The sequence below is a fragment of the Odocoileus virginianus genome, chromosome 24 (assembly GCF_023699985.2).
Source record: "Odocoileus virginianus isolate 20LAN1187 ecotype Illinois chromosome 24, Ovbor_1.2, whole genome shotgun sequence".
NCBI lineage: Eukaryota > Metazoa > Chordata > Mammalia > Artiodactyla > Cervidae > Odocoileus > Odocoileus virginianus.
In genome coordinates, this window is record NC_069697.1 from 52,030,036 (window position 1) to 52,057,164 (window position 27,129).

Sequence of the window (27,129 nt, forward strand, 5' to 3'; positions counted from 1 at the left end):
GTCCAAGCTGGGCGACACTTTGATACCTGGCCTGTACTCTTACCCAGTGGCTCAGGCAGGAAGGGATCAGCCTGCAAGCAGGAGGCCTGGGTTCCATCCAGTCCTGGGGCCACAGTGTCAGACAGGACTGAGCAGCTACGCACAGCCCAGCATGCTCTCCAAAACTGCCAGACTCGCAAAAGATCTTTTAAAGTTGCTGCTGCAGTGTAGGGGATCCACAGCATATTTCAGTTTCAGGCGTGCAGCAAGGTGCATCTGTTACACATACACATAAACCCATTGTTTTTAGGTTCTTTTCCCATGTAGGCATCACAAGAGTATTGAGCAGGGCTCCCTGTGCGACATAGTCCTTATTCGTTCTCTTTCCTATGTGTAGTACTGACCATCTGTCAATCTCATTTTTCTCATTTGTCCCTCCCTCCCTCACCCCCTTGTAACCTTAAGATTATTCTCCACAACTGTAACTCCATTTCCGTTTTGTAGGTAAGTTCATTTGTACCTTTTTTTTAGATTTCACATATAAACAATATCATCTTTGTCTTCCTATGTCTGACTTACTTCACTCAATATTATAATCTCTAGGTTCATCAGTGTTGCTGCAAATGGCATTATTTCACTCTTTTTATGGCTGGGTAATATTCCATTATATATATGTGTACCATTTATGGCTAATACTCCATTGCATTTATCCAATCCTCTGTTGGTAACATGCAAAATCCTACTGTATAGCAGAGGGAACTACATTCAGTATCCTGTGATAAATCATAATGGAAAAGAATATGAAAAAGAAACTATATATATATATATGTATATATATATATATGTATAACTGAGCCACTTGCTGAACAGCAGTAATTAATATATTGTAATACAACTATACTTCAATAAAAAATAAATTTAAGGAAAAAGAAAGAAGTATGGAGATAAAGAAAATGGTCAGGAAAGTGCTGTAAAGAGCTATATTCTCATTTATCCTAACAGTAACTTAATCAAAAGCATCTAAAATTAATAAATCAAGAAATAATGGAATGAGGTATATTATTAAAAAATACAGTGATATATATCAGAAGAAATACCTGAAAGTCGAAAGCACTCATCTCTGAGGAGCAGCAATGCAGGTGGGAAACAATTATATTTTCATTTTAAGCTTTTGAGTAATAATTTAATTTTTAACTAAGCATATATTACTTTTAAATTTAACTATATTAAATTAATAACTACATTACTTTTAAATTTTTAAAAATTAATGATCAGTTCTTTTTAAATAAAGGAGAAACATATCCAAAAACAGCTGGCTAATAGCAAGAAGATGCAATTAATCATTTATTAAAAGCACCAAAGTACAGACCCATTTCAAGTAAGAATTAACAGACCCACGTTTCTCAATATTCCCTGAGCAACAGGTGATCACAGCACAGAACAGCTATTCACTTACATAAAGAAATAGCATCAAAACAAGCTAAACTGTTTTTAGTCTACTCTAACAGGGCAAGAAGATTGATGCATTTTGGAAATATTGTCATCCAAAAATGGCTAAAATAGTAGAGATTTAGCACCTAAAGGGAGTAAGCTTTGATTATCTGTAACAATAACATGTTGGTTCTCTGATGGTGTCAGATAAATGAATTTAAGCAAGAAAGATGATTGCTAGAAAAATTACAGATTATGCATTAGGATTAGCGAGACACCATCAATTTCAAATTTTTGTCTTCATTTCAAGGGCCATCAGACCATTTTTCTTTAGACTGCCTGCGCTGGTTTGGGCCAAGATCTAGTCAATATGTAGTCTGCCAGGGATGTAGGTAAATAAGATAGAGGGACAAAGAAAAACTGAGCATTCCAGCCAGCTGAGTATCGAGCGCGGGGATGAGCGGATGTCAGAGCGTGTTCCATGCAGTCGGTGACCAGGTTTAGGTTTGTGCTACAACCCATTATCCCTTGTTTCATGATGTCGTGATCTGTAAACAAAAAGAAAAATGGCAGTCAGCAATCTTATTGATTAGGGATTCCCTAGTGGCTCAGACGGTAAAGAGTCTGCCTGCGATGCAGGAGACCTGGGTTCGATCCCTGGGTTAGGAAGATCCCCTGGAGACGGAAATGGAAACCCACTACAGTATTCTTGCCTGGAAAATCCCATGGACAGAGGAACCTGACAGGCTACAGTCCGTGGGGTCACAAACAGTCGGACACGACTGAGCAACTTCACTTTCCCTCTCAACTTATTGTTGATATTTCTAAGATCTTGTTGCACGCGGTCACGGAAGTCTAACTACATTTCAGTTCCACAAGAATTAGGCCTATCGGACCTATGCTTCCCAGTATAACAGCCACTAGCCACATGTAACTAATGAGCACATAAAACATAGCTAGTATGACTGAAAACTGAATTTTTAAGTTTAATTAATTTTAAAGCTCAATTCTGTTATTGGAAATTTTTAAATATGTTTGGAACAATATAGGTATGTGAATCTACTTTTCAATTGGAAATTTTTTAGCATCTTTATTGAGATAATTCACATGCATAAAAATCATCCATTTCAAGTACATAAGCCAGGGCTTCCCTGGTGGTCCAGTGGTTAAGAATTCAGTTTGCTTGGATCCCTGGTCCAGGCAGATTCCACATGCCACAGGTAAATAAGCCTGGCCACCACAACTACTGAAGCCTGTGCGCCGAATCCGTGCTCTGCAACGGAAGAAGCCATGGCGATGAGAGGACTACAGCATCCCAACCAGAAAGTAGTCCCTGCTCACCGCTAAAGAGAAAGGCATGCACAGCAAGGAAGATCCAGCGCAGCCAAAAGAAATAAGTAGATAAAAACTTTTCAAAATCAAGTATACGAATCGGGGACTGCCCTAGTGATCCAGTGGTTAGGATTCAATGCTTTCACTGCTGTGACTTGGGTTCAGTCCCTGGTTAGGAAATTGACATCCCACAAGCCAAGTAATCAAATAATAATAAATAAATAAAAATAAAATATACAAATCAATGACTTTCAGTTTATCCAGAATTATGCAACAATCACCACAGTCTAAGTTTAAAACATTTTCATCATCCCAAAAAGAAACTTTATAGCCATTAGCAATCACTCTCCCATTTCCTGCCAACCCACCCTTGCCCTAGGCAAATGGTGATCTACTTTCTGTCTTTACAGATTGCCTTTTATGGATATTTCATATAAATAGAATCATAGATCATGGGCTTTTGTGACTGGCGTCCTTCAGGGAGCAAAGTGTCCTCAGAGTTTAGCCATGTTGTAGTGTGTATCAGTACTTCATTTATTTTTATTGCCAAGTAATATTCCATCGTATGGCTATTCCACATTTGTTTATCCGTTCACCAGTTGATAGACATTTGAGCTGTTTCCACTCTGGGGCTATTATGAATAATGCTTCTAGAAACTATCAATTGTAATAATCCAAGTACTTCCTAGGAAAACTTAGTATCCCAGTTGAGATGCGGAGAAGGCAATGTCGCCCCACTCCAGTACTCTTGTCCCATGGACGGAGCAAATCCATGGAAAACCCCATGGACGGAGGAGCCTGGTGGGCTGTAGTCCATGGGGTCGCTAAGAGATGTGCTGTGAGTTCAAACTACACATCAATTTTCAAAGACTAATGGGGAAAAAATATAAAATATCTTATCAATAACTTTTATATTGATAATAAATGTTAAATGATAGTATTTTGGATACATATATGGGGTTAAAGTAAAATGTACTAAAATTAATTTAACCTGTTTATTTTTTCTTTTTTAAAAGTATCTACTGGAAAATTAAAGATTATATATATGCTTCTCATATATCTATTGGGTAGCACTGATATAAATTATTCTGACCTAGAGACAAATAAATGAACAATTTCAACTCCTTTAAATCATTAAATACACATATCCCTCCTTTTACATAAAGCCATTTCTTAGTAAATTCTCTTTTCCTTTGATTTCTATTGTCAAATATATGTACCCACAAGGGGAGACAAATTCTCTAATAGCTCAAAAGTTTAGGTAGAGAAGAGCTCAGCAGAGCAGCTGGCCGCCTGACTTGTTAAGAATTGTAGTTCCCTAGCTTTGTATTCTGAGCGGCTCAGGAACTGTTCTATCAGCCTTTCCTTGATCCAATTTCTCCCCTCTGTGGATAGTCACCTCCTAAGCCTGAGGTACCCAGAAGACAGGGCTGTAGATCAGGAGCTTTCCACGTGCACATTTCCCTTCTCCTTTCTCTGCACTGAGATATCACCCAAAGTCAAGGCCAGGGCTACTGCTACCTGCCACAGGGCCTTCTGTGAACGGGAAAAGAGAGCTGCTCCCTTCGGCCTTGGCAAGCTGCTAAATTCTTATGTGAAGAAAAAGTACCCCTTCCCCAGGAAGGTGCACCCCACACTAGTGTGCATGACTTTCTTCTACTTAAAGGGCTGCCCTGCCTCTTCCCCCAAAGCGACCCTCCTTCATGCCATGAAATTGAACCTTCTCACTCCTGCCAAACTCCCATGGCCTGCACATGAGGTCCAGCCTCGGGCAGTGGCCGACAATGCCCTGCAAATCCTGCCCTAACCCACTCACCTGGCTCCACCTGTATGCACCCTGCCGCCTCTCATAATAAAATGTGGAGTTTGCGGCTAGGCTGCTACCCAAAGAGTAGATAATACTGAATGCTCAGCTAAGCAGGCCTCCCGCACCAGCCCCTTCAATCTGTGGAGGGGCACCCCCTCACAAAATCCAGAGGCTCCACGCCTCCAGCCACATAAGACCTCCCTGGTGCTCCGGGGTCCCGGCCCATAGGTGACAAGGCAGGGCAAGCTCTGGCCTGAGGCTGCTTGTACGGCCTCTTCCTGAGCCACAGCAGCTGTCACCACGCCAACTATGAAGGCACTGGGACCGTCCTGAACCTTCCCTCTTGTCTTGGGAAGGATTTATGGAAGGTGATTTATTCTTAGAAGATCTCCCAATCACTCTCTACCAACCACCTTTGCCCTTTTCATGAAAGATTATCCATCGTGCCATTAAAAGAAAAGCTCACAGGCATCAAAAAACTTCTGTCCGTAGGTCTCCTTAATATGCGCAGGGGCTTCATTCCAGGTTTGTTTCATCATCTCTAAGGACTTCTGCACATCTGTCATTGCTGTTTTGAAGCTGCCAGGTTCAACCATACTGACTTTCACCCCAAAATGTTGAAGCTCACGCCTAGTGGAAAAAAACGAAAACCTTCAAGTTAACTCCTCTGATTGAAAGATACCACAATTTCACTGTTTTCAGAAAGAAAACAAAATAGTTATAAAAACACCTTTGCTGAATATTTTAAAGGATAAAGAAATGGAGGGGAATAAAATAAAATTTTATACATCCCTAGGTGCAATAATTGGGATATGATTATACAAACTACCATAACCATTCAATTCCACATCCATTCATTTAACAGAGTTCTTCACTTTCGACCATGTGCTATACACTAGAAAAATGAAGAATACAAGGAATAATAAGGAAAATTAACGTATTTATGGTATCTACCAGGCTAAGTATTTTGCATGCACAGTCTCAGTAAATTAAGACTCTGCTCACCACCCCTGAAAAGCCCACAGTGAGTGAGTCTGATAAATAAGCAAATAATTGCAATACAAATCAAAAGAATTATAAACGCAAGGTATTCAGGGGGCTGCTGCTGCTGCTAAGTCACTTCAGTCATGTCCGACTCTGTGCAACCCCATAGACGGCAGCCCACCAGGCTCCCCCGTCCCTGGGATTCTCCAGGCAAGAACACTGGAGTGGGTTGCCATTTCCTTCTCCAATGCATGAAAGTGAAAAGTGAAAGTGAATTCGCTCAGTCATGTCCGACTCTTAGCGACCCCATGGACTGCAGCCCACCATGCTCCTCTGTCCACAGGATTTTCCAGGCAAGAGTACTGGAGTGGAGTGCCATTGCCTTCTCCAATTCAGGGGGCTACATAGTAGAAAAGAGGATGGAGACTTTCTGAGGGAGTCAAAGAAGGCTTCAGTAAGGAGAAAATGTTTCAGTTGAGCCTCCAAGGATAAAGAGGAAATTTCCAAGTGAAGAAAGAGTGGAGTGGAATACCATACTGAAGGAAGTGCACACACAGAAGCAGGGGGCTGTGAAAAATTACAGTGTGTTCAAAGACTGCAAGAGACCATTAGTGGAATATGACGTGGGCATGAAATTGACAAGTCACTGGTCACTCCAGAATATTCAGGTTAGTTCAAAAAACATTTCCAAAAGTATTCATCAGGGGGCTGTGTGTGTATCAGGCACTACGCGAAGTGCTGCCTTCACCGAGTGAAGTAAGATGGCACTGTGCACCCTGTGAGGTATGCTTTCAGTACTCCGGGACAGGGATGAGGGGTGCTGCCTGCTCTAGAGGTTGGAGCACCTTGCTAGAGAAGATGAAGCCCAAGCTGATGTCAAGGAGAAAGGTTTGGAGCAGTGTTTCATAAGAATATAAAACACAAAGCATCGTGATCCCCTAAAGCAATGAATGGTTCTCAAAGTGTGGACCCCAGATCAATAGAATCAGCATCTAGGAATGCAGCATTGAGAATGCAGATTACTGAGTCCAAGTCTAAATTTACTAAATCAGAAACTGTGGGGGTAAGAACCGACAATCTGTCCAAAGTAGCCTTCCAGTTGACTCTGAGGCATGCTAAAAGTTAAGAACCACTGCTTTAAGGAAAACCCTCCCTTATCACTCCAAAGCCTAAAACCTTTCAAGTTAGAGCTTCAGAAAATGATTCTCCAGGTGCCTGTGTGCATTGGAGCAGAAGGAGGGGCTGGGCAAGCCAGGGGTGCCTTGGCCCTTTGCATTTCACTTCCCCTTGCAGCTTTCTCATACATTGCCAACATACCACATCGCCATCCCCTTTAAAACTCGAACTCAAATGGGGGACAAAATTTCCTTTCTCTGTTTATCCTTAGCATAATTAAGGCAAACTGGAATTTCCTAAAGGAACTAAAGAATGATTTAAAGGTTGGAAGGGCATGTCTTCGCTCTTGGCCTGGGAATGATTCAAGGAGTCCGAGTCATGGGCGGTCGTAAATCAACAGGCCACGGCCCCATGGAGGTGGTCAAAATGTTGGATAGGCAGGAAGCCAGGAAAGATGCCTGCCATATAGTAACAACTCATGTAATGTCCTCGGCTATTTCCCTACTCCTCTCCTAAGCAGATAATATGATATGCACATTGTATTAGATATATACCAGTCATGGCATGTGGTAAGCTAAATGATGACTCCCAAACATATCAGGTCCTAATCCCTGAAACCTGTAAATGTTACCTTATGTGGCAAAGACTTTGCAAGTTTAATTGAGTTCAAGATCTTAAGCTAGGGAGACTGTGCCAGGTGATCTGGGTGCATCCTAAATGCAATCACAACTGTCCTTATAAGAGAGGCAGAGGAAAAGAAGGCAAAGTGACCAAAGGCAGAGGTTGATGTGGCCACACGCCAAGGAATTCCAGCAGCCACCAGAAGCAGGAGGCAAGTAACAGATTCTCTCCTAGAGCCTTCAGAAGAACATGGCCCTGTCAACAACTGACTTTGGCCCAGTGATGCTGATTTCAGACTCCTAGACTCCAGAACTGTGAGAGAATAAATGTGTGCTGTTGTAAGATACCATGCACCGTAAATTAGTTCTGGAAACTTCTTACAACCGCCATAGGAAGTTAATTCATGGTGTCTGTAATATTCGTAGCTTGTTTTTAAGAGAAGCTGCCCCTAGAGTCAGCCTCTGCTGAAGGAGAGTGCGCGCTATTCTGTACCGCGTGACTGCATCCTCATGTCTACAGCTGGCAGGACCAGGAAGGGTCCTTGATGGGAGGAGAGCCCTCTTAGGACTGGACAGTGGCTCAGCCCGCTATTACCGAGGTGGCCGTGGCAAATTACTGAACCTCTGTGCCTCAGTTTCCCTAGACATACAATAAGGACAAAAATAACTTCTTCCTCACTGGATTGCTATGACAATTAAATGATTCATTAGATGTGAAATACCCACAGCAGTGCCTAACAGATAGCAAGTGCAAAAAAATCACACCATGCGTGGCACACAGAACACACAAAAAAATGATCTCAGGCCCAACAGGATTCTCTGTCTCAGAAATTAAAATACAAAGGGAACTATAAAAAGGAGGAACTGCTGATAGGGGAGCAGGAAGCTGAAATGAGGTATTTTTAAAAGCCAGGAGGTAGAGGCAGGGCCATTAGAGGGTTGTGGCAAACTAAAGTTATAAGAAAGAAAAGAAATGACTAGATAAAGAGAAGATATACAGAATAAAGGGATGAAATAAGTTAACTGGAAGCAGATGAGCACCAGAAAGAATCGCCGTGAAGAGACGAGGACAGGAGGAAAGAGGACAGTCATGCTCTCTTCAGAAACAAAATTTTATCAAGGATATATATTGAGAGTTAAAACGTGGTGTGGTGACTGGAGACAAGGACTTGGAGCCGAAACACGGGTCTGCCAAATCATCGCTGTTGCAGGTGAACTTGAATAGACACCAAATCTGAGCCTCGGCTTTCTGTATAAAACAGACTAGCAATAGCATCTAGTAAACAATAATATTTAATTATTGTCTAATAATAATATCTAGTAAACACACCAGATTTTGGAAGTGATGAAATGAGATAAGATAGGTGACAGTGACTAGTGACTAGTAGGTAGTGGTGACTCAGACACATTGAAGTGCTCAGTGGTTGCTTTTGTTAGTCTGGGGGTTTCTTTGCCACTTTATTTCTTTAACTGAGGGATAACTGCTTTATAGAATTTTGTGGCTTTCTGTCATTCATCAAAAAGAATCAGACATGTCCCCTCCTTCCCACACCTCCCTCCATCTCCCTCCCCATCCCACTCTTCCAGATTGTTTTAACTTTAGAGTCTTACCTCAGAATATCTGAGAAGGCTTCCACTCCATACTTGGAACAAGAGTAGGCTGCTCCAAAGAAAGCAATTCTTCCCAGAATGCTGGAGACATTGACAATTCTCCCCTGTGCTCTCCTTACCAGGGGAAGCATGCTCAGGGTCACCTCTATCAAACCAACGAGGTTCACCCTAAGGGTGTTCTTGTAGGTCTCAATCTTCAGCCACTCAGCACAGCCATGTGAGTGAAAAACGCCTGCATTGTTGACCAGACCCCAGAGCCCTAAAGCAATAAAAATCAAAGCAGGAGTTTCATTTCGGACAAAAATGACAGACTTCTACCTTGATCAATCTTTCTGCTGAAAACAGCTAAAAATGCTAGAAAAAATATACTTTTTCAATCTTAAACAAATCAAAATATGTTCTTTCAATCTTAAACACCTCTATCAGTAAGAAAATAAAACAAGGTCAAGCCAAATACAAAGAGAAGGCAGGAATCCAGGGAGATAAACAGAACCCTAATGATAGCTTTTGATTTGAGGGAATTTGCCAACCAATGTGAAGTGAACTTTAGTATTTATAGCATCAAAAAATATATACAATTAGAAGATATGAAGTCCAAGGCCCACTAAGGTAGGGAGTCTACTAAAAAAGATTCTTTCTGGATTCAATGGCTATATTATCACTTTAAGGGTGAAACAGAAAGTACTTGCAAAGGACTGAAAGTATAACTTCCTGTCTTGAGCTCTGGGGATGGGGGGAGAGGAGAAGAATCAGTCTCAAGGACCAAAACGAAAAGCAGATTTGGTGAAGATGAGACAATAAGAGTTCTCCTTCAGATCTGGTGAGTTTGAGCTTCCAGTAGAATTTCCAGTTGAGAAAGCCAGCAAGTAGTTGGAAATTCAATTGTGATAAACAAGAAATAATTTAGAAATCAAGGGCATAAAGGTAATAGATTAAACTATGTGTAAATGAGATCCATTCAACACTTGTTGAACCCTTACCATGTACCAGACAATATGTTAGAAACGGGGATACAGTGATGCTTATGAGAGATCCACGTCCTTGATGAGCACACTCTCTAACAGGTGGGAAAACATTAACAATAATAGTAACAGTACAGTAGAAATAAACCACTATATACAGCACAGAGGCTATAACTAACCATAACTTCTGACTCTGGAGTCAAGAACATCCTCAGGTAGGAGTAATATTTTAAAATCGGTTTTCTAATTTAAAGTAAATTTTAAAAAAAATAAACATTCTTCAATAAAAAAAAAAATTTTATTACTATTTTAGAACTCATTGGATGAATAGCTATATAGGAGGTCCAATTATCAGGACCTAATGAATCATAAAACAACTAGAGAAGGAAGAAGGGGATCAAAGAGGAATTGGATAATAAGCAGAGAAAATGAACTTTAGAAAAGAGGAATTACCCATAATTGCCAGAAACTTCAAAACAACCAAGATGTCCTTCAGTGAGTGGGTGGATAAGCAAACTGTGGCACACACAGTGGAATATTACTCAGTAATAAATTAAAGAGTACTCAAGCCACAGAGAAACACAAAGGGACCGTAAGCGCATATTCTTAAATGAAAGAAGCTGGTCTAAAAAGCTACATCCAATATGATTCCAACTGCATGACATCTGAGAAAAGGCAAGACTATGGAAAGAGTGGGGAGAACAGAGGACGAGATGGTCGGACGGCATCACTGACTCGATGGACATGAGTTTGAGCAAGCTCCAGGAGATGGTGGACAGGGAAGCCTGGCGTGCTGCAGTCCCTGGGGCTGCAAAGAGTCGGACATGACTGAGTGACTGCACAACAATAACATGGAAAGAGTAAAAGGCTGCACAGTTGCCAGGATTGGGGAGGAGGTGGGGAGAGCAGAAGAGATGAATAGGTGGAGCCAGAGGATTTTAAGGGCACTGAAAGTATTCTGCATCATCCTATAAAGGTAAATACAGGATATTTCACATTTGGCAAAACCTATAGAACCATACAACACAAAGTGGATCCTAATGTAAACTGTAGACTTTCATTAATGCTAATGTATCAATGTCGGTTTATCAGTGTAATAAATGTACCACACCAATGCAAGATGTTAATAATAGGAGAAACTATAAGAAGGCAGTTGCATATGGGAACTCTGTGCTTTCCAACTTTTCTGTAAATCTATCACTGCTCTAAGGAATACAGTCTATTAATTAGAAAAAATAAAATGAAATTTTATTTTAAAAAAAGAAGACGATCAAAGCCTGGCTTCTAGGAATGTCTGTATTTTAGATGCTAGCCAAGGGAAGAAGAAGCTGATTCTTAAGAACCCCTTGAAAATTCTTCAAACATAAAGAATTGTGAAGAAAAGAATTGTGGTTGTAAATACTTCACTTGCAAGGTGAGATAACGGCCTGAAATCTACTGGGTTCATTTTTCAATACAAACATTGTTAAGGAAAGGAAACACTGCCAGAGATCACAACTTTCTTTCAAATGACAAAGCCAGTCCTTCAAGCCTTGCTTTTGAGATTATATATGTGTAATATATATGCACATAAAATGTTAACATCTTCATGCCTGAGTAAATGAAAGGAGAAAAAACTTCCCCATACCTCTGTCCCCCACACGCTCCTTCACCCACTCGGTGGCCGCAGCGATGCTCTCAGTCTTGGTGACGTCCAGGATCACCGTCTGCAGCCTGCCTGATGTCTGGTTCCTCAGCTGCTCGGCCCCCTGCTCCGTCAGACACCCAGCCAGGACCCTCAAGCCTCGCAGGTCCAGCTGCCTGGCCAGCTTGTTCCCGAAGCCCGAGTCACAGCCCGTGATGAAGACGAACTTGTCCCGGAGGTGGCTCACCACCTGCCTCTCCCGGTACCAGCGCAGGAGGTAGAACAGGCCCACGAGGACCGCCAGGTACAGCCACATGGTGAGAGGACCTCCTTCAAAAGAAAAAGAACAGCTTTCACTTTATTCCTTCCTTTTTTCTTTAACTGGTATTTGATATGTGCCACCCACTGCACTGTGTGCGAGGACTCTGTGTTAATTACTACATGGTCCTCCTCTCTGGCCACAGTGTAGACAGCGGGGCAGGGAAGTAACCAAACAACTGCATTGCAATGAGGCAGGTGCCGAGCAGAAGTACACACAGTCTGATGGAGCTGTAAGGGAGGGTGCCCCACTGCCCCCTAAGATAGACCTAGCTTCACAGAGGCGATGATTTTTTAAATACTTCCAATAAAACAGGTAAAGAGTTCAAAAAGTCGATAAGGATGAAATGACATTCCGGGCAGCAATGATGTGTACATGAAAGGAGGTGTGAGCAGCATAAAACTTCCTGATCCCGACAAGCAGTTCAGGTGGTGTAGAGAGCATATGGAAGAAGTGGAAGGTGGAAGTGGAAGTGGTGAAGGGCCAGACCAGGAGGGGTCCTCTAAACCACACTAAGGAATCTAGATGTTATCTTACAGGCAACAAGCGTGTGCCATTAGAAGGTATTAAGCTGCAGGCTAAGATGGCCAGATTTAGCTTTAGAAAGATCTGTCTCACAGTAGGAATGAAGGATGGATTAAACAGCAGTGTGATGAAGGCAAAGACATTAGTTAGGAAACCCAACAGTTTGGTGAGACATTGCAGCCAAAGCAGTTTGTAAATATAGATCAATCATATGCATTGTTGAAATGAATGTTCAGAGATGCCTACACTTCTATACATAGTTCTAGAGAAGCATCCACCTTCTGGGGGCAATCTGTAGTTTCTGGCTGAACTAACATATGACTCCTAAAGTCGTGTCCATGCTCAGTCCTCAGTCGTTTTCGACTCTGTGCGGCCCCAAGGACTGTAGGCCGCCAGGCTCCTCAGTCCTTGGGATTTCCCAGGCAAGAATACTGGAGTGGGTTGCCATTTCCTTCTCCAGAGACTCTTCCCAGCCCAAGGATCAGATTCGAATCTCCTGAATCTCCTGTGTCTCCTGCATTGGCAGGTGGATTCTTTAACACGGAGCCACCAGGGAAAGTAATAGATAGAAGTCAAAGATGTGTGTAGGGGCTTCCCTGGTGGTCTCGTGGTTGAGAATCACGTTGTAATGTAGGGGACACCAGTTGGATCCCTGGCCTGAGAAGATCCCACGTGCCATGGGGCAACTCAGCCTGAGCACTGCAACTCATGAGCCTGTGCTCTAGACCCTGAGACCCACAACTACTGAGCCCACGTGCAGCGAACAGTGAAGCCCGCATGCCTGGAGCCCATGCTCCACAAGAGAAGCCAGCACAGCTAGAAACCCACCCGCCATAACCAGAGAGTCAGCCCCCATCACCGCAACTAGAGAAAGCCCAAGCGCAGCAACAAAGACCCAGAGCAGCCGTAAACAAAGTTTTCTTAAAAGAGATGGGTTTGAGCCCACTAGGACATCACAAGGCCTACACAATGCTTACCTTAGCTTGGTTTTAAGGTCTCCCCAGTGCTCTGGTCCCAGATTTCTTTCTTAGCCTCCTCTTTTACCACCCTCTTTTGCACCCTATTCTTTAGTTGTAATAAGCACCTTTCAATAACCCACACAGTACAGGCTTTTCATGCCCCAGTATACAATTCTCTCTATAATTCTTTTCCAGCTCTCATCCATTTGACAAATAATATTCATCTGTTAAGACTCCACTGAATCATTTTCATTCAACAACATCAATTCAACATGCACTATGAGTCAGACACAATGGTAAGCACTGATACACAAAAGTGAACAAAACAAGATTCCATTATGCATTGAATTCAGGGTCTAAGTGTAAAGACTGACAAGAAAACAATGTGATTTACAGTCATCCCTTGGTATCCATGAGGGGTTGGTCCCAGGACCCATCACAAATAGCAAAATCTGAGGATGTTCCATCCCTTATGTAAAATGGCATAGCATTTGCATAGAACCTATGAACATCCTCTTTAAATCATCTCTAGATTACTTACCACACCTAATATAATGTAAATGATATGGAAATAGGTGAAAATACAAAGTAAATGCCTGTAATTAGTTGTAAATATGGTGTAATTGCTATGTAAATAGTTGCTGCCATGAAGCAAATTCAAGTTTAGCTTTTTTGGAACTTTCCGGAAATTTTTTTCCTAATATTTTTAATCTGTGGTTGGTTGAATCTGCAGGTGCAAAATTCATAATTGTGGAGGGCCAACCGTAGTAGAAGTAAGGGACAGATGCTCTTGAAGCATTCAGGAGAGGCTTCCAAGCCAGTCCAGAAACTGAGAGATTTTCTAGTGAGGATAAAATATAACTTGAGATCAAAAGCTTAATAAACTTATAGTAAGAGCAGCTAACACTTGCAAAGCACCTGCTGTATTACAGGTCCTCTTCTAAGCATTTCATGTATATTAAGTCATTGAATTTTCATAACAGCCCATTAAGGTAGGTCCTATCGATATCCCTACATGTCAGTTCAGATGCCAAGACAGAAACAAACATGCAAGGCACTCACTGGGGGAAAATACCTAAAGAGACTAATGGTGGAAAGTGCACGAGTGGGTGCCAATACAGGTCTGAAACAAGAAAGAGAAGGAAAAGAGGATTTAAAAGGAAGAAACTTAAACCGCAGTTCAGCCCTGAGAAAATCTCAGCCAGGCTGATGAGAGTCCTTGAACAAAGACTGCCCAGTAGAGACCTACACTGGGCTGAACTGGTTGGAACTTTCAGTTCCACCTCCTGAACTCCAGGGAGGGGACAGGGGTTGGAGATTGAGCTTAATCACCAACGGCCAATGACTTAAGGGCTTCCCTGGTAGCTCAGCTAGTAAAGAATCGTCCTGCAATGCAGGAGACCCTGATTCAATTCCTGGGTTGGGAAGTTCCCTTGAAGGAGGGCATGGTAACCCACTCCAGTATTTTTGCCTGGAGAATCCCATGGACATAGGAACCTGGTGGGCTGCAGTCCGTGGGGTCACAAAGAGTCAGACATGACTGAGTGAGTAAGCATGCAATGATTTAAATCAATTATACCTATGTAATGAAGCCTCCACCAAAACCAAAAAGGATATGGTTCAGAGAGCTTGCAGATGAACATTTAGAGATTCAGGGAAGGTGGCTTGGAGAGGGCACAGAAGTTCTGGGTCCTTTCCCCACAGTGGTGGTTTAGTCACTAAGTCATGTCCTACTCTTGGGACCTCATGGGCTGTAGCCTGCCAGGCTCCTCTGTCCATGGGGTTCTCCAGACAAGAATACTGGAGTGGGTTGCATTTCCTTCTCCAGGGGATCTTCCTGACCCAGGAATTGAACCTGGGTCTCTTGCATTGCAGACAGATTATTTACCAACTGAGCTATGAGGGAAGCCCAGACCTTGCCCTAAGCATCTCTTCCATCTAGCTGCTCCTGAGTTATATCCTTTTATAATAAACCAGTCATCAGATAAGGAAAATGTACTTCTGTAAGTTCTCTTAGCTACTATAGCAAATTAATCAAACCCAAGGATGGGGTTGCTGGATCCTCCAATCTACCGTCTGTCAGAAGCACAGGTGATAATCTGGGCTTGGAACTGGTGTCCAAAGTGAGGGGTGAAGAGAGTAGGCTTGTAGGACTGAACCCTTAACCTGTGGAATCTAATGTTGTCTCCTTGTGGTTAGCACCAGAAGTGAGCTGTGTTGTGAAACACCTAGCTGGTGTTGCAGAGAATCATTTTTTAAATTAGGTCCAGAACTGTTGAAGGTTGAGGGGAATAGAACTCGAGGAGCCAGTGAAGGGGAGAAAACAGTGGATAGAGACATTTAACGCTTCCTCCCTCCTCTTCTCTTTCTCTCCCTTTCCCTCCTCCCCCCACCTCCGTGTTCTCTCCCCTCCCCCACGTTTTCTGATCTCTCCAATAAGAGTCCTCTGTCCTCTCCCCAACCACCTCTGTTCTGCCCAGTCATCGTTCTCTGGTGCACTGTACTAACAGAGCTTCATCCTGCCTGTTTATCCACTAAAAGGGTAATTTCCTGATGCCAGTCAAAGATGAGAATCCATGTCCCTCGTGAGGAGGAAGCTTGCAACCCACAGCCTTTCTCCCTGTTACTATTCAACCACCACATAGTAAGACTAAACTTGAAAAAGAGATATGCCAGGCCAAGCAGAAGCCCAAAACATAAGCCAACATTGAACACGAATCAAAAGCCTTGAGATGTCTTGATTATTTCAAATATCTATATCCCTTGACCTGACCATTTTCTGAGGCTCTATCCTGTGTATCTAATTTTCTCAAGTACTCTCCAGGCAGATGTTGAACCAGACAGTCAGTATATCCAAGATAGAACACATCATATTTTCTCCTAAAACTGTTTCTCCTCCAGGATTCCCAATTTCTGTTTGTATCATTTTTAGCCTTCGGGCTCTGACACTTTCTCTGCGTTGCCCCACGCATTCCCGCCAGAGATGAGGCTGTAGAGTCCAGCGCTCTAGTGTCTGGAGCACCTGTCCCCTCCCCTTCACTCCCATGGTCACAGCCATTGTTCAAGCCTCCACCATTCAGTACCTCTTGCTTGACCTGCCACAGAAGCCTTCTCACCGTCCCAGGGTGCTGGTCCCTCCTCATCCCCACGCAGTGCTGTCTGGTCACTTTCCTCAAGCACAGCTCTGTTGATGTCACTACGTGAAAAGCATGTTCTGTGCTTAGTCGCTCAGTCGTGTCCCACTCTTTGTGACCCCATGGGCTGTAGCCTGCCAGGCTCCTCTGTCCATGGGGATTGTCCAGGCAAGAATACTAGAATGGGTTGCATGTCCCTCTCTAGGGGATCTTCCCAACCCAGGAATTGAACGGGGATCTCTTCCATTGCAGGCAGATTCTTTATCAGCTGAGCTACTAGGGAAGCTCCATAGAAGAAACATATTTCAACATAATACAGACCATATATGACAAGCCCACAGGCTTCCCAGGTGGAAACAGTGGTAAAGAATCCGCCTGCCAGTGCGGGAGATGCAGGAGACATGGGTTTGATCCCTGGGTCGGGATGATCCCCTGGAGGAGGAAATGGCCACCCATTCCAGTATTCTTGCCTGGAGAATCCCATGGACAGAGGAGCCTGACTGGTTACAGTGCATAGCATTGCAGTGAGTCAGACGTGATTGATCAGCTGAGCATGCACGCATTGCATGACAAGCCCACACTTCACATCATGCTCAGTGGTGAAAGACTGGAGGCACGTCTCCCTCTAAGACTAGGAATAAGGCAAGGTGCCACTCTCACCACTCCTATTCAGTAGTACAAGAAGTCCTAGCTAGACCAATCAGAAAAGAAAAGCATAAAAGGCTCCAATTAGAAAAGAAGCGAAATTGTCTCCTTTTGCAGATAACATGGACTTGTATACAGAAAATGCTAAAGACTCCACATACACACACACACACACACACAAAAACAGAACGAATGAAAAAATTCAGTAAAGTTTGAGGGTCAAAAAAAAAGAAACTTAAAAATCAGTTGCATTTCTATACACTAACAATGAACAATCCAAAAAAGAAAAACTCTATTTACCATAGTATCAAAAACAATAAAATACTTAGGAATAATTCAACCAAGGAGGTGAAAGGACTATACATTGAAAAGCTACAAGGTTGACTAAAGAAACTGTAGAAGATGCAAACAAATGGAAACATATCCCACATTCATAAATTAGAAGAATTCAAATTGTTAAATGTCCATACTACCCAAAACATATATAGATTCAACCCAGTCCCTATCAAATTTCCAATGGTATTTTTCACAGTGACAGAAAAGGCAATCCTAAAATTCTTATGAAATCACAAGAGACCCTGAACAACTAATGTAATTCTGAGAAAGAAGAATAAAGCTAGAGGTATCACACTTCCTGAATTCAAACTATATTGCAAAGCTGTAGCAATCAAAGCAATATAGACTGGTTTAAAAATAGATACATTGATCAATGGAACAGAATCAAGAGCCCAGAAATAAATCCACATATACAGTCAACTAATATTTAATAAAGAAGCCCAGCATACTCAACGGGGAAAGGATGTGTGTGTGCAATTAGTGCCTCAATTGTGTCCAACTCTTTGCAATCCCATGTACTGTAGCCCACCAGGTTCCTCTATCCATGGAATTTTCCAAGCAAGAATACAGGAGTGGGTTGCCAATTCCTCCTCCAGGGGATCTTTTGGACTCAGGGACCAAACCCTTGTCTTTTGCATCTCCTGAATTAGCAGGTTGATTCTTTACCACTATGCCACCTAGCAAGCTAAGGAGGATAATCTCCTCAATAAATGGTGGTGGAATATTCACAGGTAAAAGAAGAAAACTGGACCCTATTTTCACCACTCACAGAAATTAATTCAAAACGGATTAACAACTAAAATGTAACACCAAAACCATAAAACTCCTAAAAGAAAACATAGGGAAAATTCCTTGATGTTGGCCTTGGCAATAATTTTTTTGGATGTGAAACCAAAAGCAAGAAAAGCAAAAATAAGTGGGACTACGTCAAACTACCAAAGAAACAGTCAACAAAATGAAAAGGCAACCTATAGAATGAGAGAAAATATCTACAAACTGTATATCTGATGAGGAGTTAACATCCAAAATATAAAAGGGACTCATAAAACTCAATAGGAAAAATAAACCCAATTACAGAAGGGCTCCAGGAGTTGGTGATGGATAGGGAGGCCTGGAGTGCTCTGGTTCATGGGGTCGCAAAGAGTCGGACACGACTGAGCGACTAAACTGAACTGAGAGGATCTGAGTCGACATTTTTCCAAAGAAGTCATATAAACGGCCAACAGAAACATGAAAAGAAGCTCAATATCAGTAATCATCAGGGAAATGCAAATCAAAATCAGAACGAGCTATCACTTCATGTCTGTTAGAATGGCTGTTATCAAAAAGACAAGAGTTAACAAGTGTTTCCAAGGATAAGGGGAAAAACTCCACCTATGTCAACAGTCCCAATGTTGAACAACTAGAACAGCCTAAAGGAGGGTGGGAGAAAGAGAGGGAAAGCCTAGGGGAAGTCTCAGGGCAGCACTGAGGGCTGGGCTCTGCTTAGCAGGTGTCTTCACTGAGCCACCTCCTGGGACTGAAGACTCTCAAATGGAAACACGACTCTGTAGGCATTTCCTCTGAGCCTTTTCCTTACCAACAGCGAAGTCATTGGCCCATTCTGTCTTGGAGACTTCATCCTAAGACTGTCTACAATGAACCGTAGAGCTCATCTGGCCATCCCCCTGCCTGAGATTCCCTTACTGTTCTCCCCACTTAGCAGAGTGAGCATTTCCCTAAGGGAACGGTGTTTGTCTTTGTGGATGGGGCCATGTAAGCATGAAAGGACAGGGAGAGTATAGCAGAAGAGGAAAGAAAGGTAGAAAAGGTGGGGGGGAGTAGGGGGCGTCCAGGGTCTCCAGGAGAAAGTAGAGATGGCTTAATCTCTGCCTGGGCACCCACCAGGACGTCCCTTCTTTGTCTCTCCTCCCACCGTCATCAGTCTTCGGAGCCCATCCTCACCAGCCCAGGTCCTGTTCAGTGACAGGGCCCCAAGGAGGAAGCAGGAAGGTTTGGGGCCCCATGAACTGACCTCTCTGGATGCCTTGGAATCTGAGATGAGCACAGGGTCACTAGCCACTGGTATGGATATTAGAAATATTAATATTGATTACTACCCCCGATTGGTTTCTCTAAAACCTGAAAATCCCAACAAAAACTAGCCATAATACTATGTCATCTATCTCTCAGTAGAATAACCATAAAAACCTGACAGAGTTGTGAAACTGAGAGGGAAAACCCAGGAAACGTCCTAGGGAGGCTGGCAATCCTCAAGGTCAGGCTCGCTGCTAAACTGGGCTTCCCCACCCAGTCACTGTACTTGGCGTGTGCCGAAGACTCTCACATCCAAACCTGGAGGTGTTTCAGGCTTCTGTAACTTTCCTCTTCAGCAACTATGCAGAGCAAAGACTTCCCTGGGGGTCCAGTGGTTAAGATTCTGGCATTCCCAATGCAGAGGGCTCAGGTTCAATCCCTGGTAAGGGAACTAGATCCCACAGACCTTATCTAAGAGCCCTCACGCTGCAATTAAAGACCTCATATACTACAGTGAAGACCCAGTGCAGCTGAATTTAAAACATATATAGTGCAGAACACATTCCATTTCTCAGAACACTTTTTTTTTTGGAGTCTGTTATACCAATGAGACCCTTGAATAATACCCTGCCTACCTTTCCTTTTATTCCTTTCCAATCTGCATGAGTTCCCCTGACCTCAACCCTGATTTTGTGGATAGCATAGAAATATGAGCATGTATTCCGAAGTCAGATTACGTGGGTTCAAATCAGGCTTTACCATTTACTTGTGGAGCCTCGGGCAAGTGAACTGACCTCTCTACCTGTGTTATTATTGTGCATGCTCAGGCGTGTCTGACTCTTTGTGACCCCACGGACTGTAGCCCCCATGCCCCCTCCGTCCCATGGGACTTTTCCGGGCAAGAATACTGGAGTGGGTTGTTATTTCCTCTTCCAGGGGATCTTTCTGACCCAGGATTCGAACCCCAGTCTGCTGCAGCTCCTGCACTGCAGGCAGATTCTTTCCCCGCTGCACCACTGGGGAAGTCCTCTACGTGTGTGCTCCTCTTCAAGATGGGAAAAGGACCCTTCAGTGATGTGTTGGGAGAGTTTAAGTGAGTTAACACATGTACAGCACTATGTAATTTCTAGACACTATTAGGATTACTTTGGTGGTGGTGGTTTTATTATGCCATTCTGGGCTTTTATCCCTGAACCCTGCCTCTTCCTCCAGGTCCTATCAGAGTCACTTTTGCACAGTGTGTGCAACTCCAAGCATTGCACCATCCTTAATCTTTTCTGTATGCTTTTTGTCACCACACTGGGCCATACTAGTCCACCCTGACCTTCTTCAGTCCCATGCAGACGACCTGTCTCTCTGCAATATAGCACAAGGCAAAATGAGGAATAGCCTTTATTCTCTTCTTTTACATCTTCAGACGTGGATTTATCTATAAGGTTCGATCAGTCTAGTCACTGATGCTAAAGTGAGTCTATCAACAACACATGGATTCATGGACAAACAAAGTTTGTTTCTAAAGCGTATCTCAGTAATCTGTCTTTGGATGAAGATCAGATGCCTCATGACCTGCACCCAGGACGTCCTGTGCGGGCAGCTCAACAAGCCTCCATACCCACATGCGGACAAAATGAGTCACTTTGCCATCAAGCACAGAGAACAGCTTCTCTACAGGGATCTTCAGCCTCTCCTAAAAGGGTTTTTATTGCTATGCATGCTTTACTTTCTTGCCAGCGGCAGTTGCATTAGCCCAGCGGGCACATACTGCACAGTATGTTGATTCTGTGTCAAAGGGTGTCTCCTTGGCTTTGGCTGCTCAAGAGGTCGTGGACAGAGGACTGGAGATGAAGGTGGATGTTCTGGAGGAAGCGGTGGTGCATATCGGAACCGAACTGCAAGCCCTAAAAGTAAAGTTAGCACTGTCCTGCAATGCAGACTACCGGTGGGTTTGTGTAACACCCTTAAAGGTTAATGAGACTGATTACAATTGGGAAAAAATTGAAAATCATATTTCAGGGGTATGGAATAGCTCTAGCATAAGTTTAGATTTAGACAGATCGCATGGACCGATTAGAACAATACAGCATTCCCGATTAGATTTTACTGCCGCTGGAGCTGCCACTGACTTCTTTGAAACCCTATCCAACTTTATCTCTGCCAAAAATATTTTTTCTACTAGTCTCAGTTATGTTGCTGTAATAGCACTGATCTTTATTATTACTGTTGTCCTCCCTTGTATCGTAAGAGCTCTTCGGCAGAGTATTCAGAAGCTTGCAACTGAAATTCATCTGGCTGTTTTAAAAAATAAACAAGAGGGAGATGCTGGGAGCCGTTGTGGGAGATCCCATCCATCACGAGGTCATGAGGAAAAGACCTGACACGCAAGGCCGTTCAGGATACAAGGGACCCTCCGGGTTGGTCCGGCCTCTACCTCACCCTGTATCCTCCCCCCTTTTCTGCTGTTGTTCTTGTTTGCCCTGTTGCAGATTCTAGTGTTGCCTGCCAAAGGCACTCCTGCTCCTCTTTCACTGAATGAGGACCAACTTAAAACCCTAATTAACAAATCTCCTGGACGCTGGTACCCTATGAAGTGGCCAGGGATGAAGGAAATGCTTCAATTCAAACCCTTTTGCTGGCATTCTGCCTTGTTTGATAAATGTGTGCTCCCATTGCAACAAATGCTCACGATTGTTCTAAACATCCTAAGCACAGAACGCTAACAAAGACACCATTAAGCATAGGTCCCTCCGCAGAGTGAGAAAAGCTCCACAAATATAATAGCCACAAATGTGCCTAATAGAAAATACTTTAGATACAGATTAGCTGGTGACTTCTTGCAGGTAATTAACTTTTAGACTAAGAGCCTGTTTTGTGCCATATCTGCTGTTTTTGCAATCCTTTGCATTTCTGTTCTGTAAAAATGTAATCCTATCTAGTTCCCATGGAGATGACACCTAATAGAAAGAAAATAGATTAACCACAAAAAAGACAGGGTTGGCTACTGAAGTTGTTTAAAGTTACACCAAGTGCAAGCCATAAATTGTCAACAGGCCTGAAGGCCAGAAGACATCATACATAGAGACTAACCATAAACAAAGGCCCTAGTAGGCACAGAGCCCTCTGGGGGGGGGGGTGAGGAAGGCCTATTACAGAACACAAAATATTATTCTAAAAGTGGTTATACACAATGAGGTACCATTACACGCCAGTCAGGATGGCTGCTATCCAAAAGTCTACAAGCAATAAATGCTGGAGAGGGTGTGGAGAAAAGGGAACCCTCTTACACTGTTGGTGGGAATGCAAATTAGTACAGCCACTATGGAAAACAGTGTGGAGATTTCTTAAAAAGCTGGAAATAGAACTGCCATATGACCCAGCAATCCCACTTCTGGGCATACACACCAAGGAAACCAGATCTGAAAGAGCCACATGCACCCCAATGTTCATCGCAGCACTGTTTATAATAGCCAGGACATGGAAGCAACCCAGATGCCCATCAGCAGATGAATGGATGAGGAAGCTGTGGTACATATACACCATGGAATATTACTCAGCCATTAAAAAGAATTCATTTGAATCACTTCTAATGAGATGGATGAAACTGGAGCCCATTATACAGAGCGAAGTAAGCCAGAAAGATAAAGACCATTACAGTATACTAACACATATATATGGACTTTAGAAAGATGGTAACGATAACCCTATATGCAAAACAGAAAAAGAGACTCAGATGTATGGAACAGACTTGTGGACTCTGGGAGAAGGCAAGGGTGGGATGTTTCAGGAGAACAGCATTGAAACATGTGTATTATCTAGGGTGAAACGGATAACCAGCTCAGGTTGGGTACATGAGACAAGTGCTCGGGCCTGGTGCACTGGGAAGACCCAGAGGGATCGGGTGGAGAGGGAGATGGGAGGGGGGACTGGGATGGGGAATACATGTAAATCCATGGCTAATTCATATCAATGTATAACAAAAACTACTGTAATGATGTAAAGTAATTAGCCTCCAACTAATAAAAATTAAAAAAAAAAAATAAAAAAATAAAAGTGGTTATAGTTAAGGATTTAGAAAAATAAGAGTTTAGCCCTAGTGTAAAAACAAGAAGATAATTGTTCATTTTAACCAGGAGCGCTAAACAGGGGCTGCCTCTCCAGAGCTGCAGAGTCTTTGTGTGCTAAACTTTCTAGATAAATTTAGCTGAGAACTTCTGCAAAAAGACTGACCTTTGTGTTAACAGGATTGTATTTCTACTGTGTTGCAACCATGTTGTACCATGTTGTCTCATGTTGTACCATGAGACTGCCGCTTTTCTGTTTTCTGCGAAGCTCAAGGCCAGAAGATAATGTGCAAAAAATCTATGGAAAAAGACTCTCATAAACAAAAGTGTACAGAGAACACGTGGTTTCTGAAGGACAAACTGATGGAACGTTAAACTAGGTCTGTGCGCTTATCTCCCCCTTAGAAATGGACCAGCTCAGGGTATAAAGGCTACAGTGAAAAATAAAGCGGGGCCAGACTCTGCTGCACACCCCGGTCTGGTCTCTCTCTCTCTCTCTCTCACTCGCCGATGCCGTTCATCCTGAGGGTTCCCCTGGATCCTGCTGGGGCAGGATCCCGGCAATGGACTGATCCATTGTAATGTTCTTTGTTCTCACACTGGGAATACAAACTAGGCATTGCTTGTAAAACAAAGAATGTTGCCCACTATCCAGTTCTACAAGGATCAAGTCATTAGCCTCTGCAGTCACTGACTGGCAGTACACTCTGAAAAGAATTCAGGATGAAGAATGTGATAAGGCATTTTTTACTTTGGAAAAACAGATGCCTTAGTTCAAGATATCTCAGGTGGAAAAAATTGAATGAACCCAGATTTTTGCATCTTCTCATACAGGAAAAAAAGCACCAAGATCATTAATTGAGGACTTCCTTGGCGATCCAGTGGTTAAGAATCTGCCCGCCAATGCAGGGGCTACAGGTTTGATTTCTGGCCCGGGAAGATCCCACAGGCCACAGGGGCAACTAAACCCATACGCCACAACTGCTGAAGGCCACACATCCTGGGGCCTGAGAGCTGCAACTGCTGAAGCCCGTTCACCTTAGAGTCCCTGCTCTGCAACAAGAGAAGCCACTACACGGAGAGGCCGCGCAGCATCACCAAGAGCAGCCGCTGCCCGCCACAACTAGAGAAAGCCCACAGGCAGCACTGGAGACCCCGCACAGCCCAAACAAGTACACAGATCCCTTTTTAAATCTGTAAGTCAGATATCGGATCCTGGTGGTGCAGTGGATAGGCATCCGCCTACCAGTGTAGGTGACACGGGTTTGATCTCTGGTCTGGGATGTTTCCAGGTACAGAAGAGGGACTAAGCCCGAGCACCACAGCTACAGAGCCTGCGCTCAAGAGCCTGCGACCCAGGGGGAGGCTGCTGCAGCGAGGAGCGACGCCTGCTCACCGTGACGCAGGGGTACAAAAGCTTGAGCAAAGGAACAAAGACCCAGCACAGCCAAACATAAACGTTTTTAAAAAAGAGTTCACAAGAACAATCAAACATTGCTATTGAACAAGTAAATGCATTCAGTTTGGAAAAAGCAAATTATCGTTATCTACCAAAGATAATGATCCAGCTTCCCTGCGGAAGTCTTACCAAAGACTCCATTTTCGGTATATAACAACAAAATATGTACACCATAAGATGTGTTTGCAGCAGCATTACTTGTGATAGCCAAAAGCTGGAAACAACCCACACATGCACGAACAGTAGAATCGCTAAATAAGTTGAGGTATGTTCATACAATGGAATGCTATGCAGTGACAAAAACAAACTATAGCTACGCACAATTACATGAATGAGTCTCACAAACATAATACTGTGATGCAAAAGAACACATTCTACATGATTCCATCTACACAAAGTTTTAAAAGACAAAGCTAATCTATGTTGGGGCTTCCCTGATGGTGCAGTGGCTAAAATGCCACTCTCCCAGTGCAGGGGGCCAAGGGTCAATCCTTGGTTGAGGAACTAGATCCCGAAGCCATAACTAAGACCTGGAGCAACCAAATAAATAAAATTAAATATTTTTTAAATGCTATAAAAAACTTTTTAAATTAATCTATGTTGATATTAATACAAACCATATTACTGGTTACTTTAGGGAGAAGGTAGGGTTCAACGAATGAGAAAGGTATTAGTGGACTGTCTGGTGCTCATAATGTTCTATTACTTGACCTGTGTGGCTGTAACAGAAGTGCGAATTTTGTAAAAATTCATTGAACTGTCACCTGTGTGTTCTCCACTCAAATTAAAAAATTAAAATACCACCTTGATTAAAAAGAGAAGAAAAGAAACAGTCTGAAGAAAATAACTTCTGCATCTGTTATAAAATTCTTATCAAGAACACTGTGCATCTATACACTATGTAAGATCCCACATGATAAATCCTGTCATGCATTTAGTACCAGGAAAGATTTTGTCTTTTCTAAGTAAATAGTATACTATTGATTATTTTTAAATTATCTAATTTTTCCATATTATCTTAGTGGTTTAAGGCCAAATCTAATGTTCAATCATAGTAATTCTATGAATCCTCATAAATAGCACTTTTTTCTTCTTCTCTCTTCTCTTTCAGCACGTTAATTTTTTCTTTTTATGGTTCCATTGCATTTTAATAACTTTTTGGTGTGTATGTGTCTTTTACTATAGATTACCTCAAACTCTTTTTGAAGATGCTACGTTTGTCCAAGAATAAAATCTAACAGATTCGCCAAACCTCAGTCTCATCCCAAAAGCTGACTCAATCCCTCTGCCAAGTGGGAAAAAAATTAGCAAATACTCCAGTAGTTGATGCCATGTACAGGCACATATATACACATATATCTATGTATAATATGACAAAATGTATATATACATATATATATATATGTATATATATATATATATCATACTTCATTTCATATCAGTATATGAGATTCTACAAAGAGAAAGGAAAAATGTTACCTGAGGAATTTTTATTTGTGAATACACATCGCATTTCACCTACCTTTGGAATTTTACTTCTTCTCTGTTCTCCACAGGATTAGAAATGTAACAAGAGAGAAGGAAGGAATAATTGGACTATTAAACCCTTGTTTACTGGTCACATGGGTTAAAAAAGAGAAAAAAAAATTTTCACCACTCCCACTGCGAAGAGCTTGCTCAGTGTAGGAAATGGGGGTAGGGTAAGTTCAGGACAGAACTAGATCACAGAGCTTCAGCAACACACTCTCAGGGCTTAATTACATAAGGCTGCTTTTGCTTATCCAAAAGTTCAAGAACTTACTCCACAGCTTCCAGCATTAACTAAAAAAGAACTGGTTTTCCACACTGTCAAGATTCCCAGTTTACAGAACATATCCAAGGGGTCTTATGTGTAAGTATAAAATCACTCTCAACTTCTAAACAATATTTAAACTGCAAAATAATAAAGATCAAAAAAGCAGAGGAAACCATCAGTTTAGTTCAGTTTAGTCACTCAGTCGTGTCCTACTCTTTGCGACCCCATGGACTGCAGTATGCCAGGCCGCCCTGTCCATCACCAACTCCCAGAGTTTACTCAAACTCATGTCCATTGAGTCGGTGATGCTGTCCAACCATCTCACGTCCCTTTTTCTTCCCGCCTTCAGTCTTTCCCAACATTAGGGTCTTTTCCAATAAGTCCATTCTTCCCATCAGGTAGCCAAAGTATTGGAGT

The 27,129-nt window shown here is 42.7% G+C and overlaps 1 protein-coding gene across 4 annotated transcripts; it reads right to left on the bottom strand.

The window, feature by feature from the left end:
* Positions 1-1,310: 1,310 nt before the first annotated feature.
* On the bottom strand, positions 1,311-26,545 carry LOC110127957 (17-beta-hydroxysteroid dehydrogenase type 6). 4 transcript variants are annotated; one of them, XM_070454769.1, is made up of 6 exons: positions 26,440-26,483; positions 16,353-16,465; positions 11,470-11,796; positions 8,881-9,139; positions 5,016-5,179; positions 1,311-1,958 (listed from the first exon to the last, which is right to left on the bottom strand). In XM_070454769.1, the coding sequence occupies exons 3-6, from the start codon at positions 11,780-11,782 to the stop codon at positions 1,741-1,743; spliced, it is 954 nt and encodes a 317-aa protein (XP_070310870.1). In that variant the 5' UTR covers positions 11,783-11,796; positions 16,353-16,465; positions 26,440-26,483; the 3' UTR covers positions 1,311-1,740. The 4 variants fall into 4 exon arrangements, with proteins under 4 accessions (XP_070310870.1, XP_070310867.1, XP_070310868.1 ...); XM_070454766.1 differs by lacking the exon at positions 16,353-16,465 and having other exon boundaries at positions 26,440-26,545; XM_070454767.1 differs by lacking the exon at positions 16,353-16,465 and having other exon boundaries at positions 11,470-11,793; positions 26,436-26,536.
* Positions 26,546-27,129: the final 584 nt, after the last annotated feature.

Coding starts and splice junctions, on each gene's coding strand:
- LOC110127957 (XM_070454766.1), bottom strand. CDS start 11,782: ATGTGGCTGTACCTGGCGGTCCTCGTGGGCCTGTTCTACCTCCTGCGC. Junction 9,140..11,469: donor GGAGCGTGTGGGGGACAGAG/GTATGGGGAAGT, acceptor TTATTGCTTTAG/GGCTCTGGGGTCTGGTCAAC. Junction 5,180..8,880: donor GCCTTCTCAGATATTCTGAG/GTAAGACTCTAA, acceptor TTTTTCCACTAG/GCGTGAGCTTCAACATTTTG.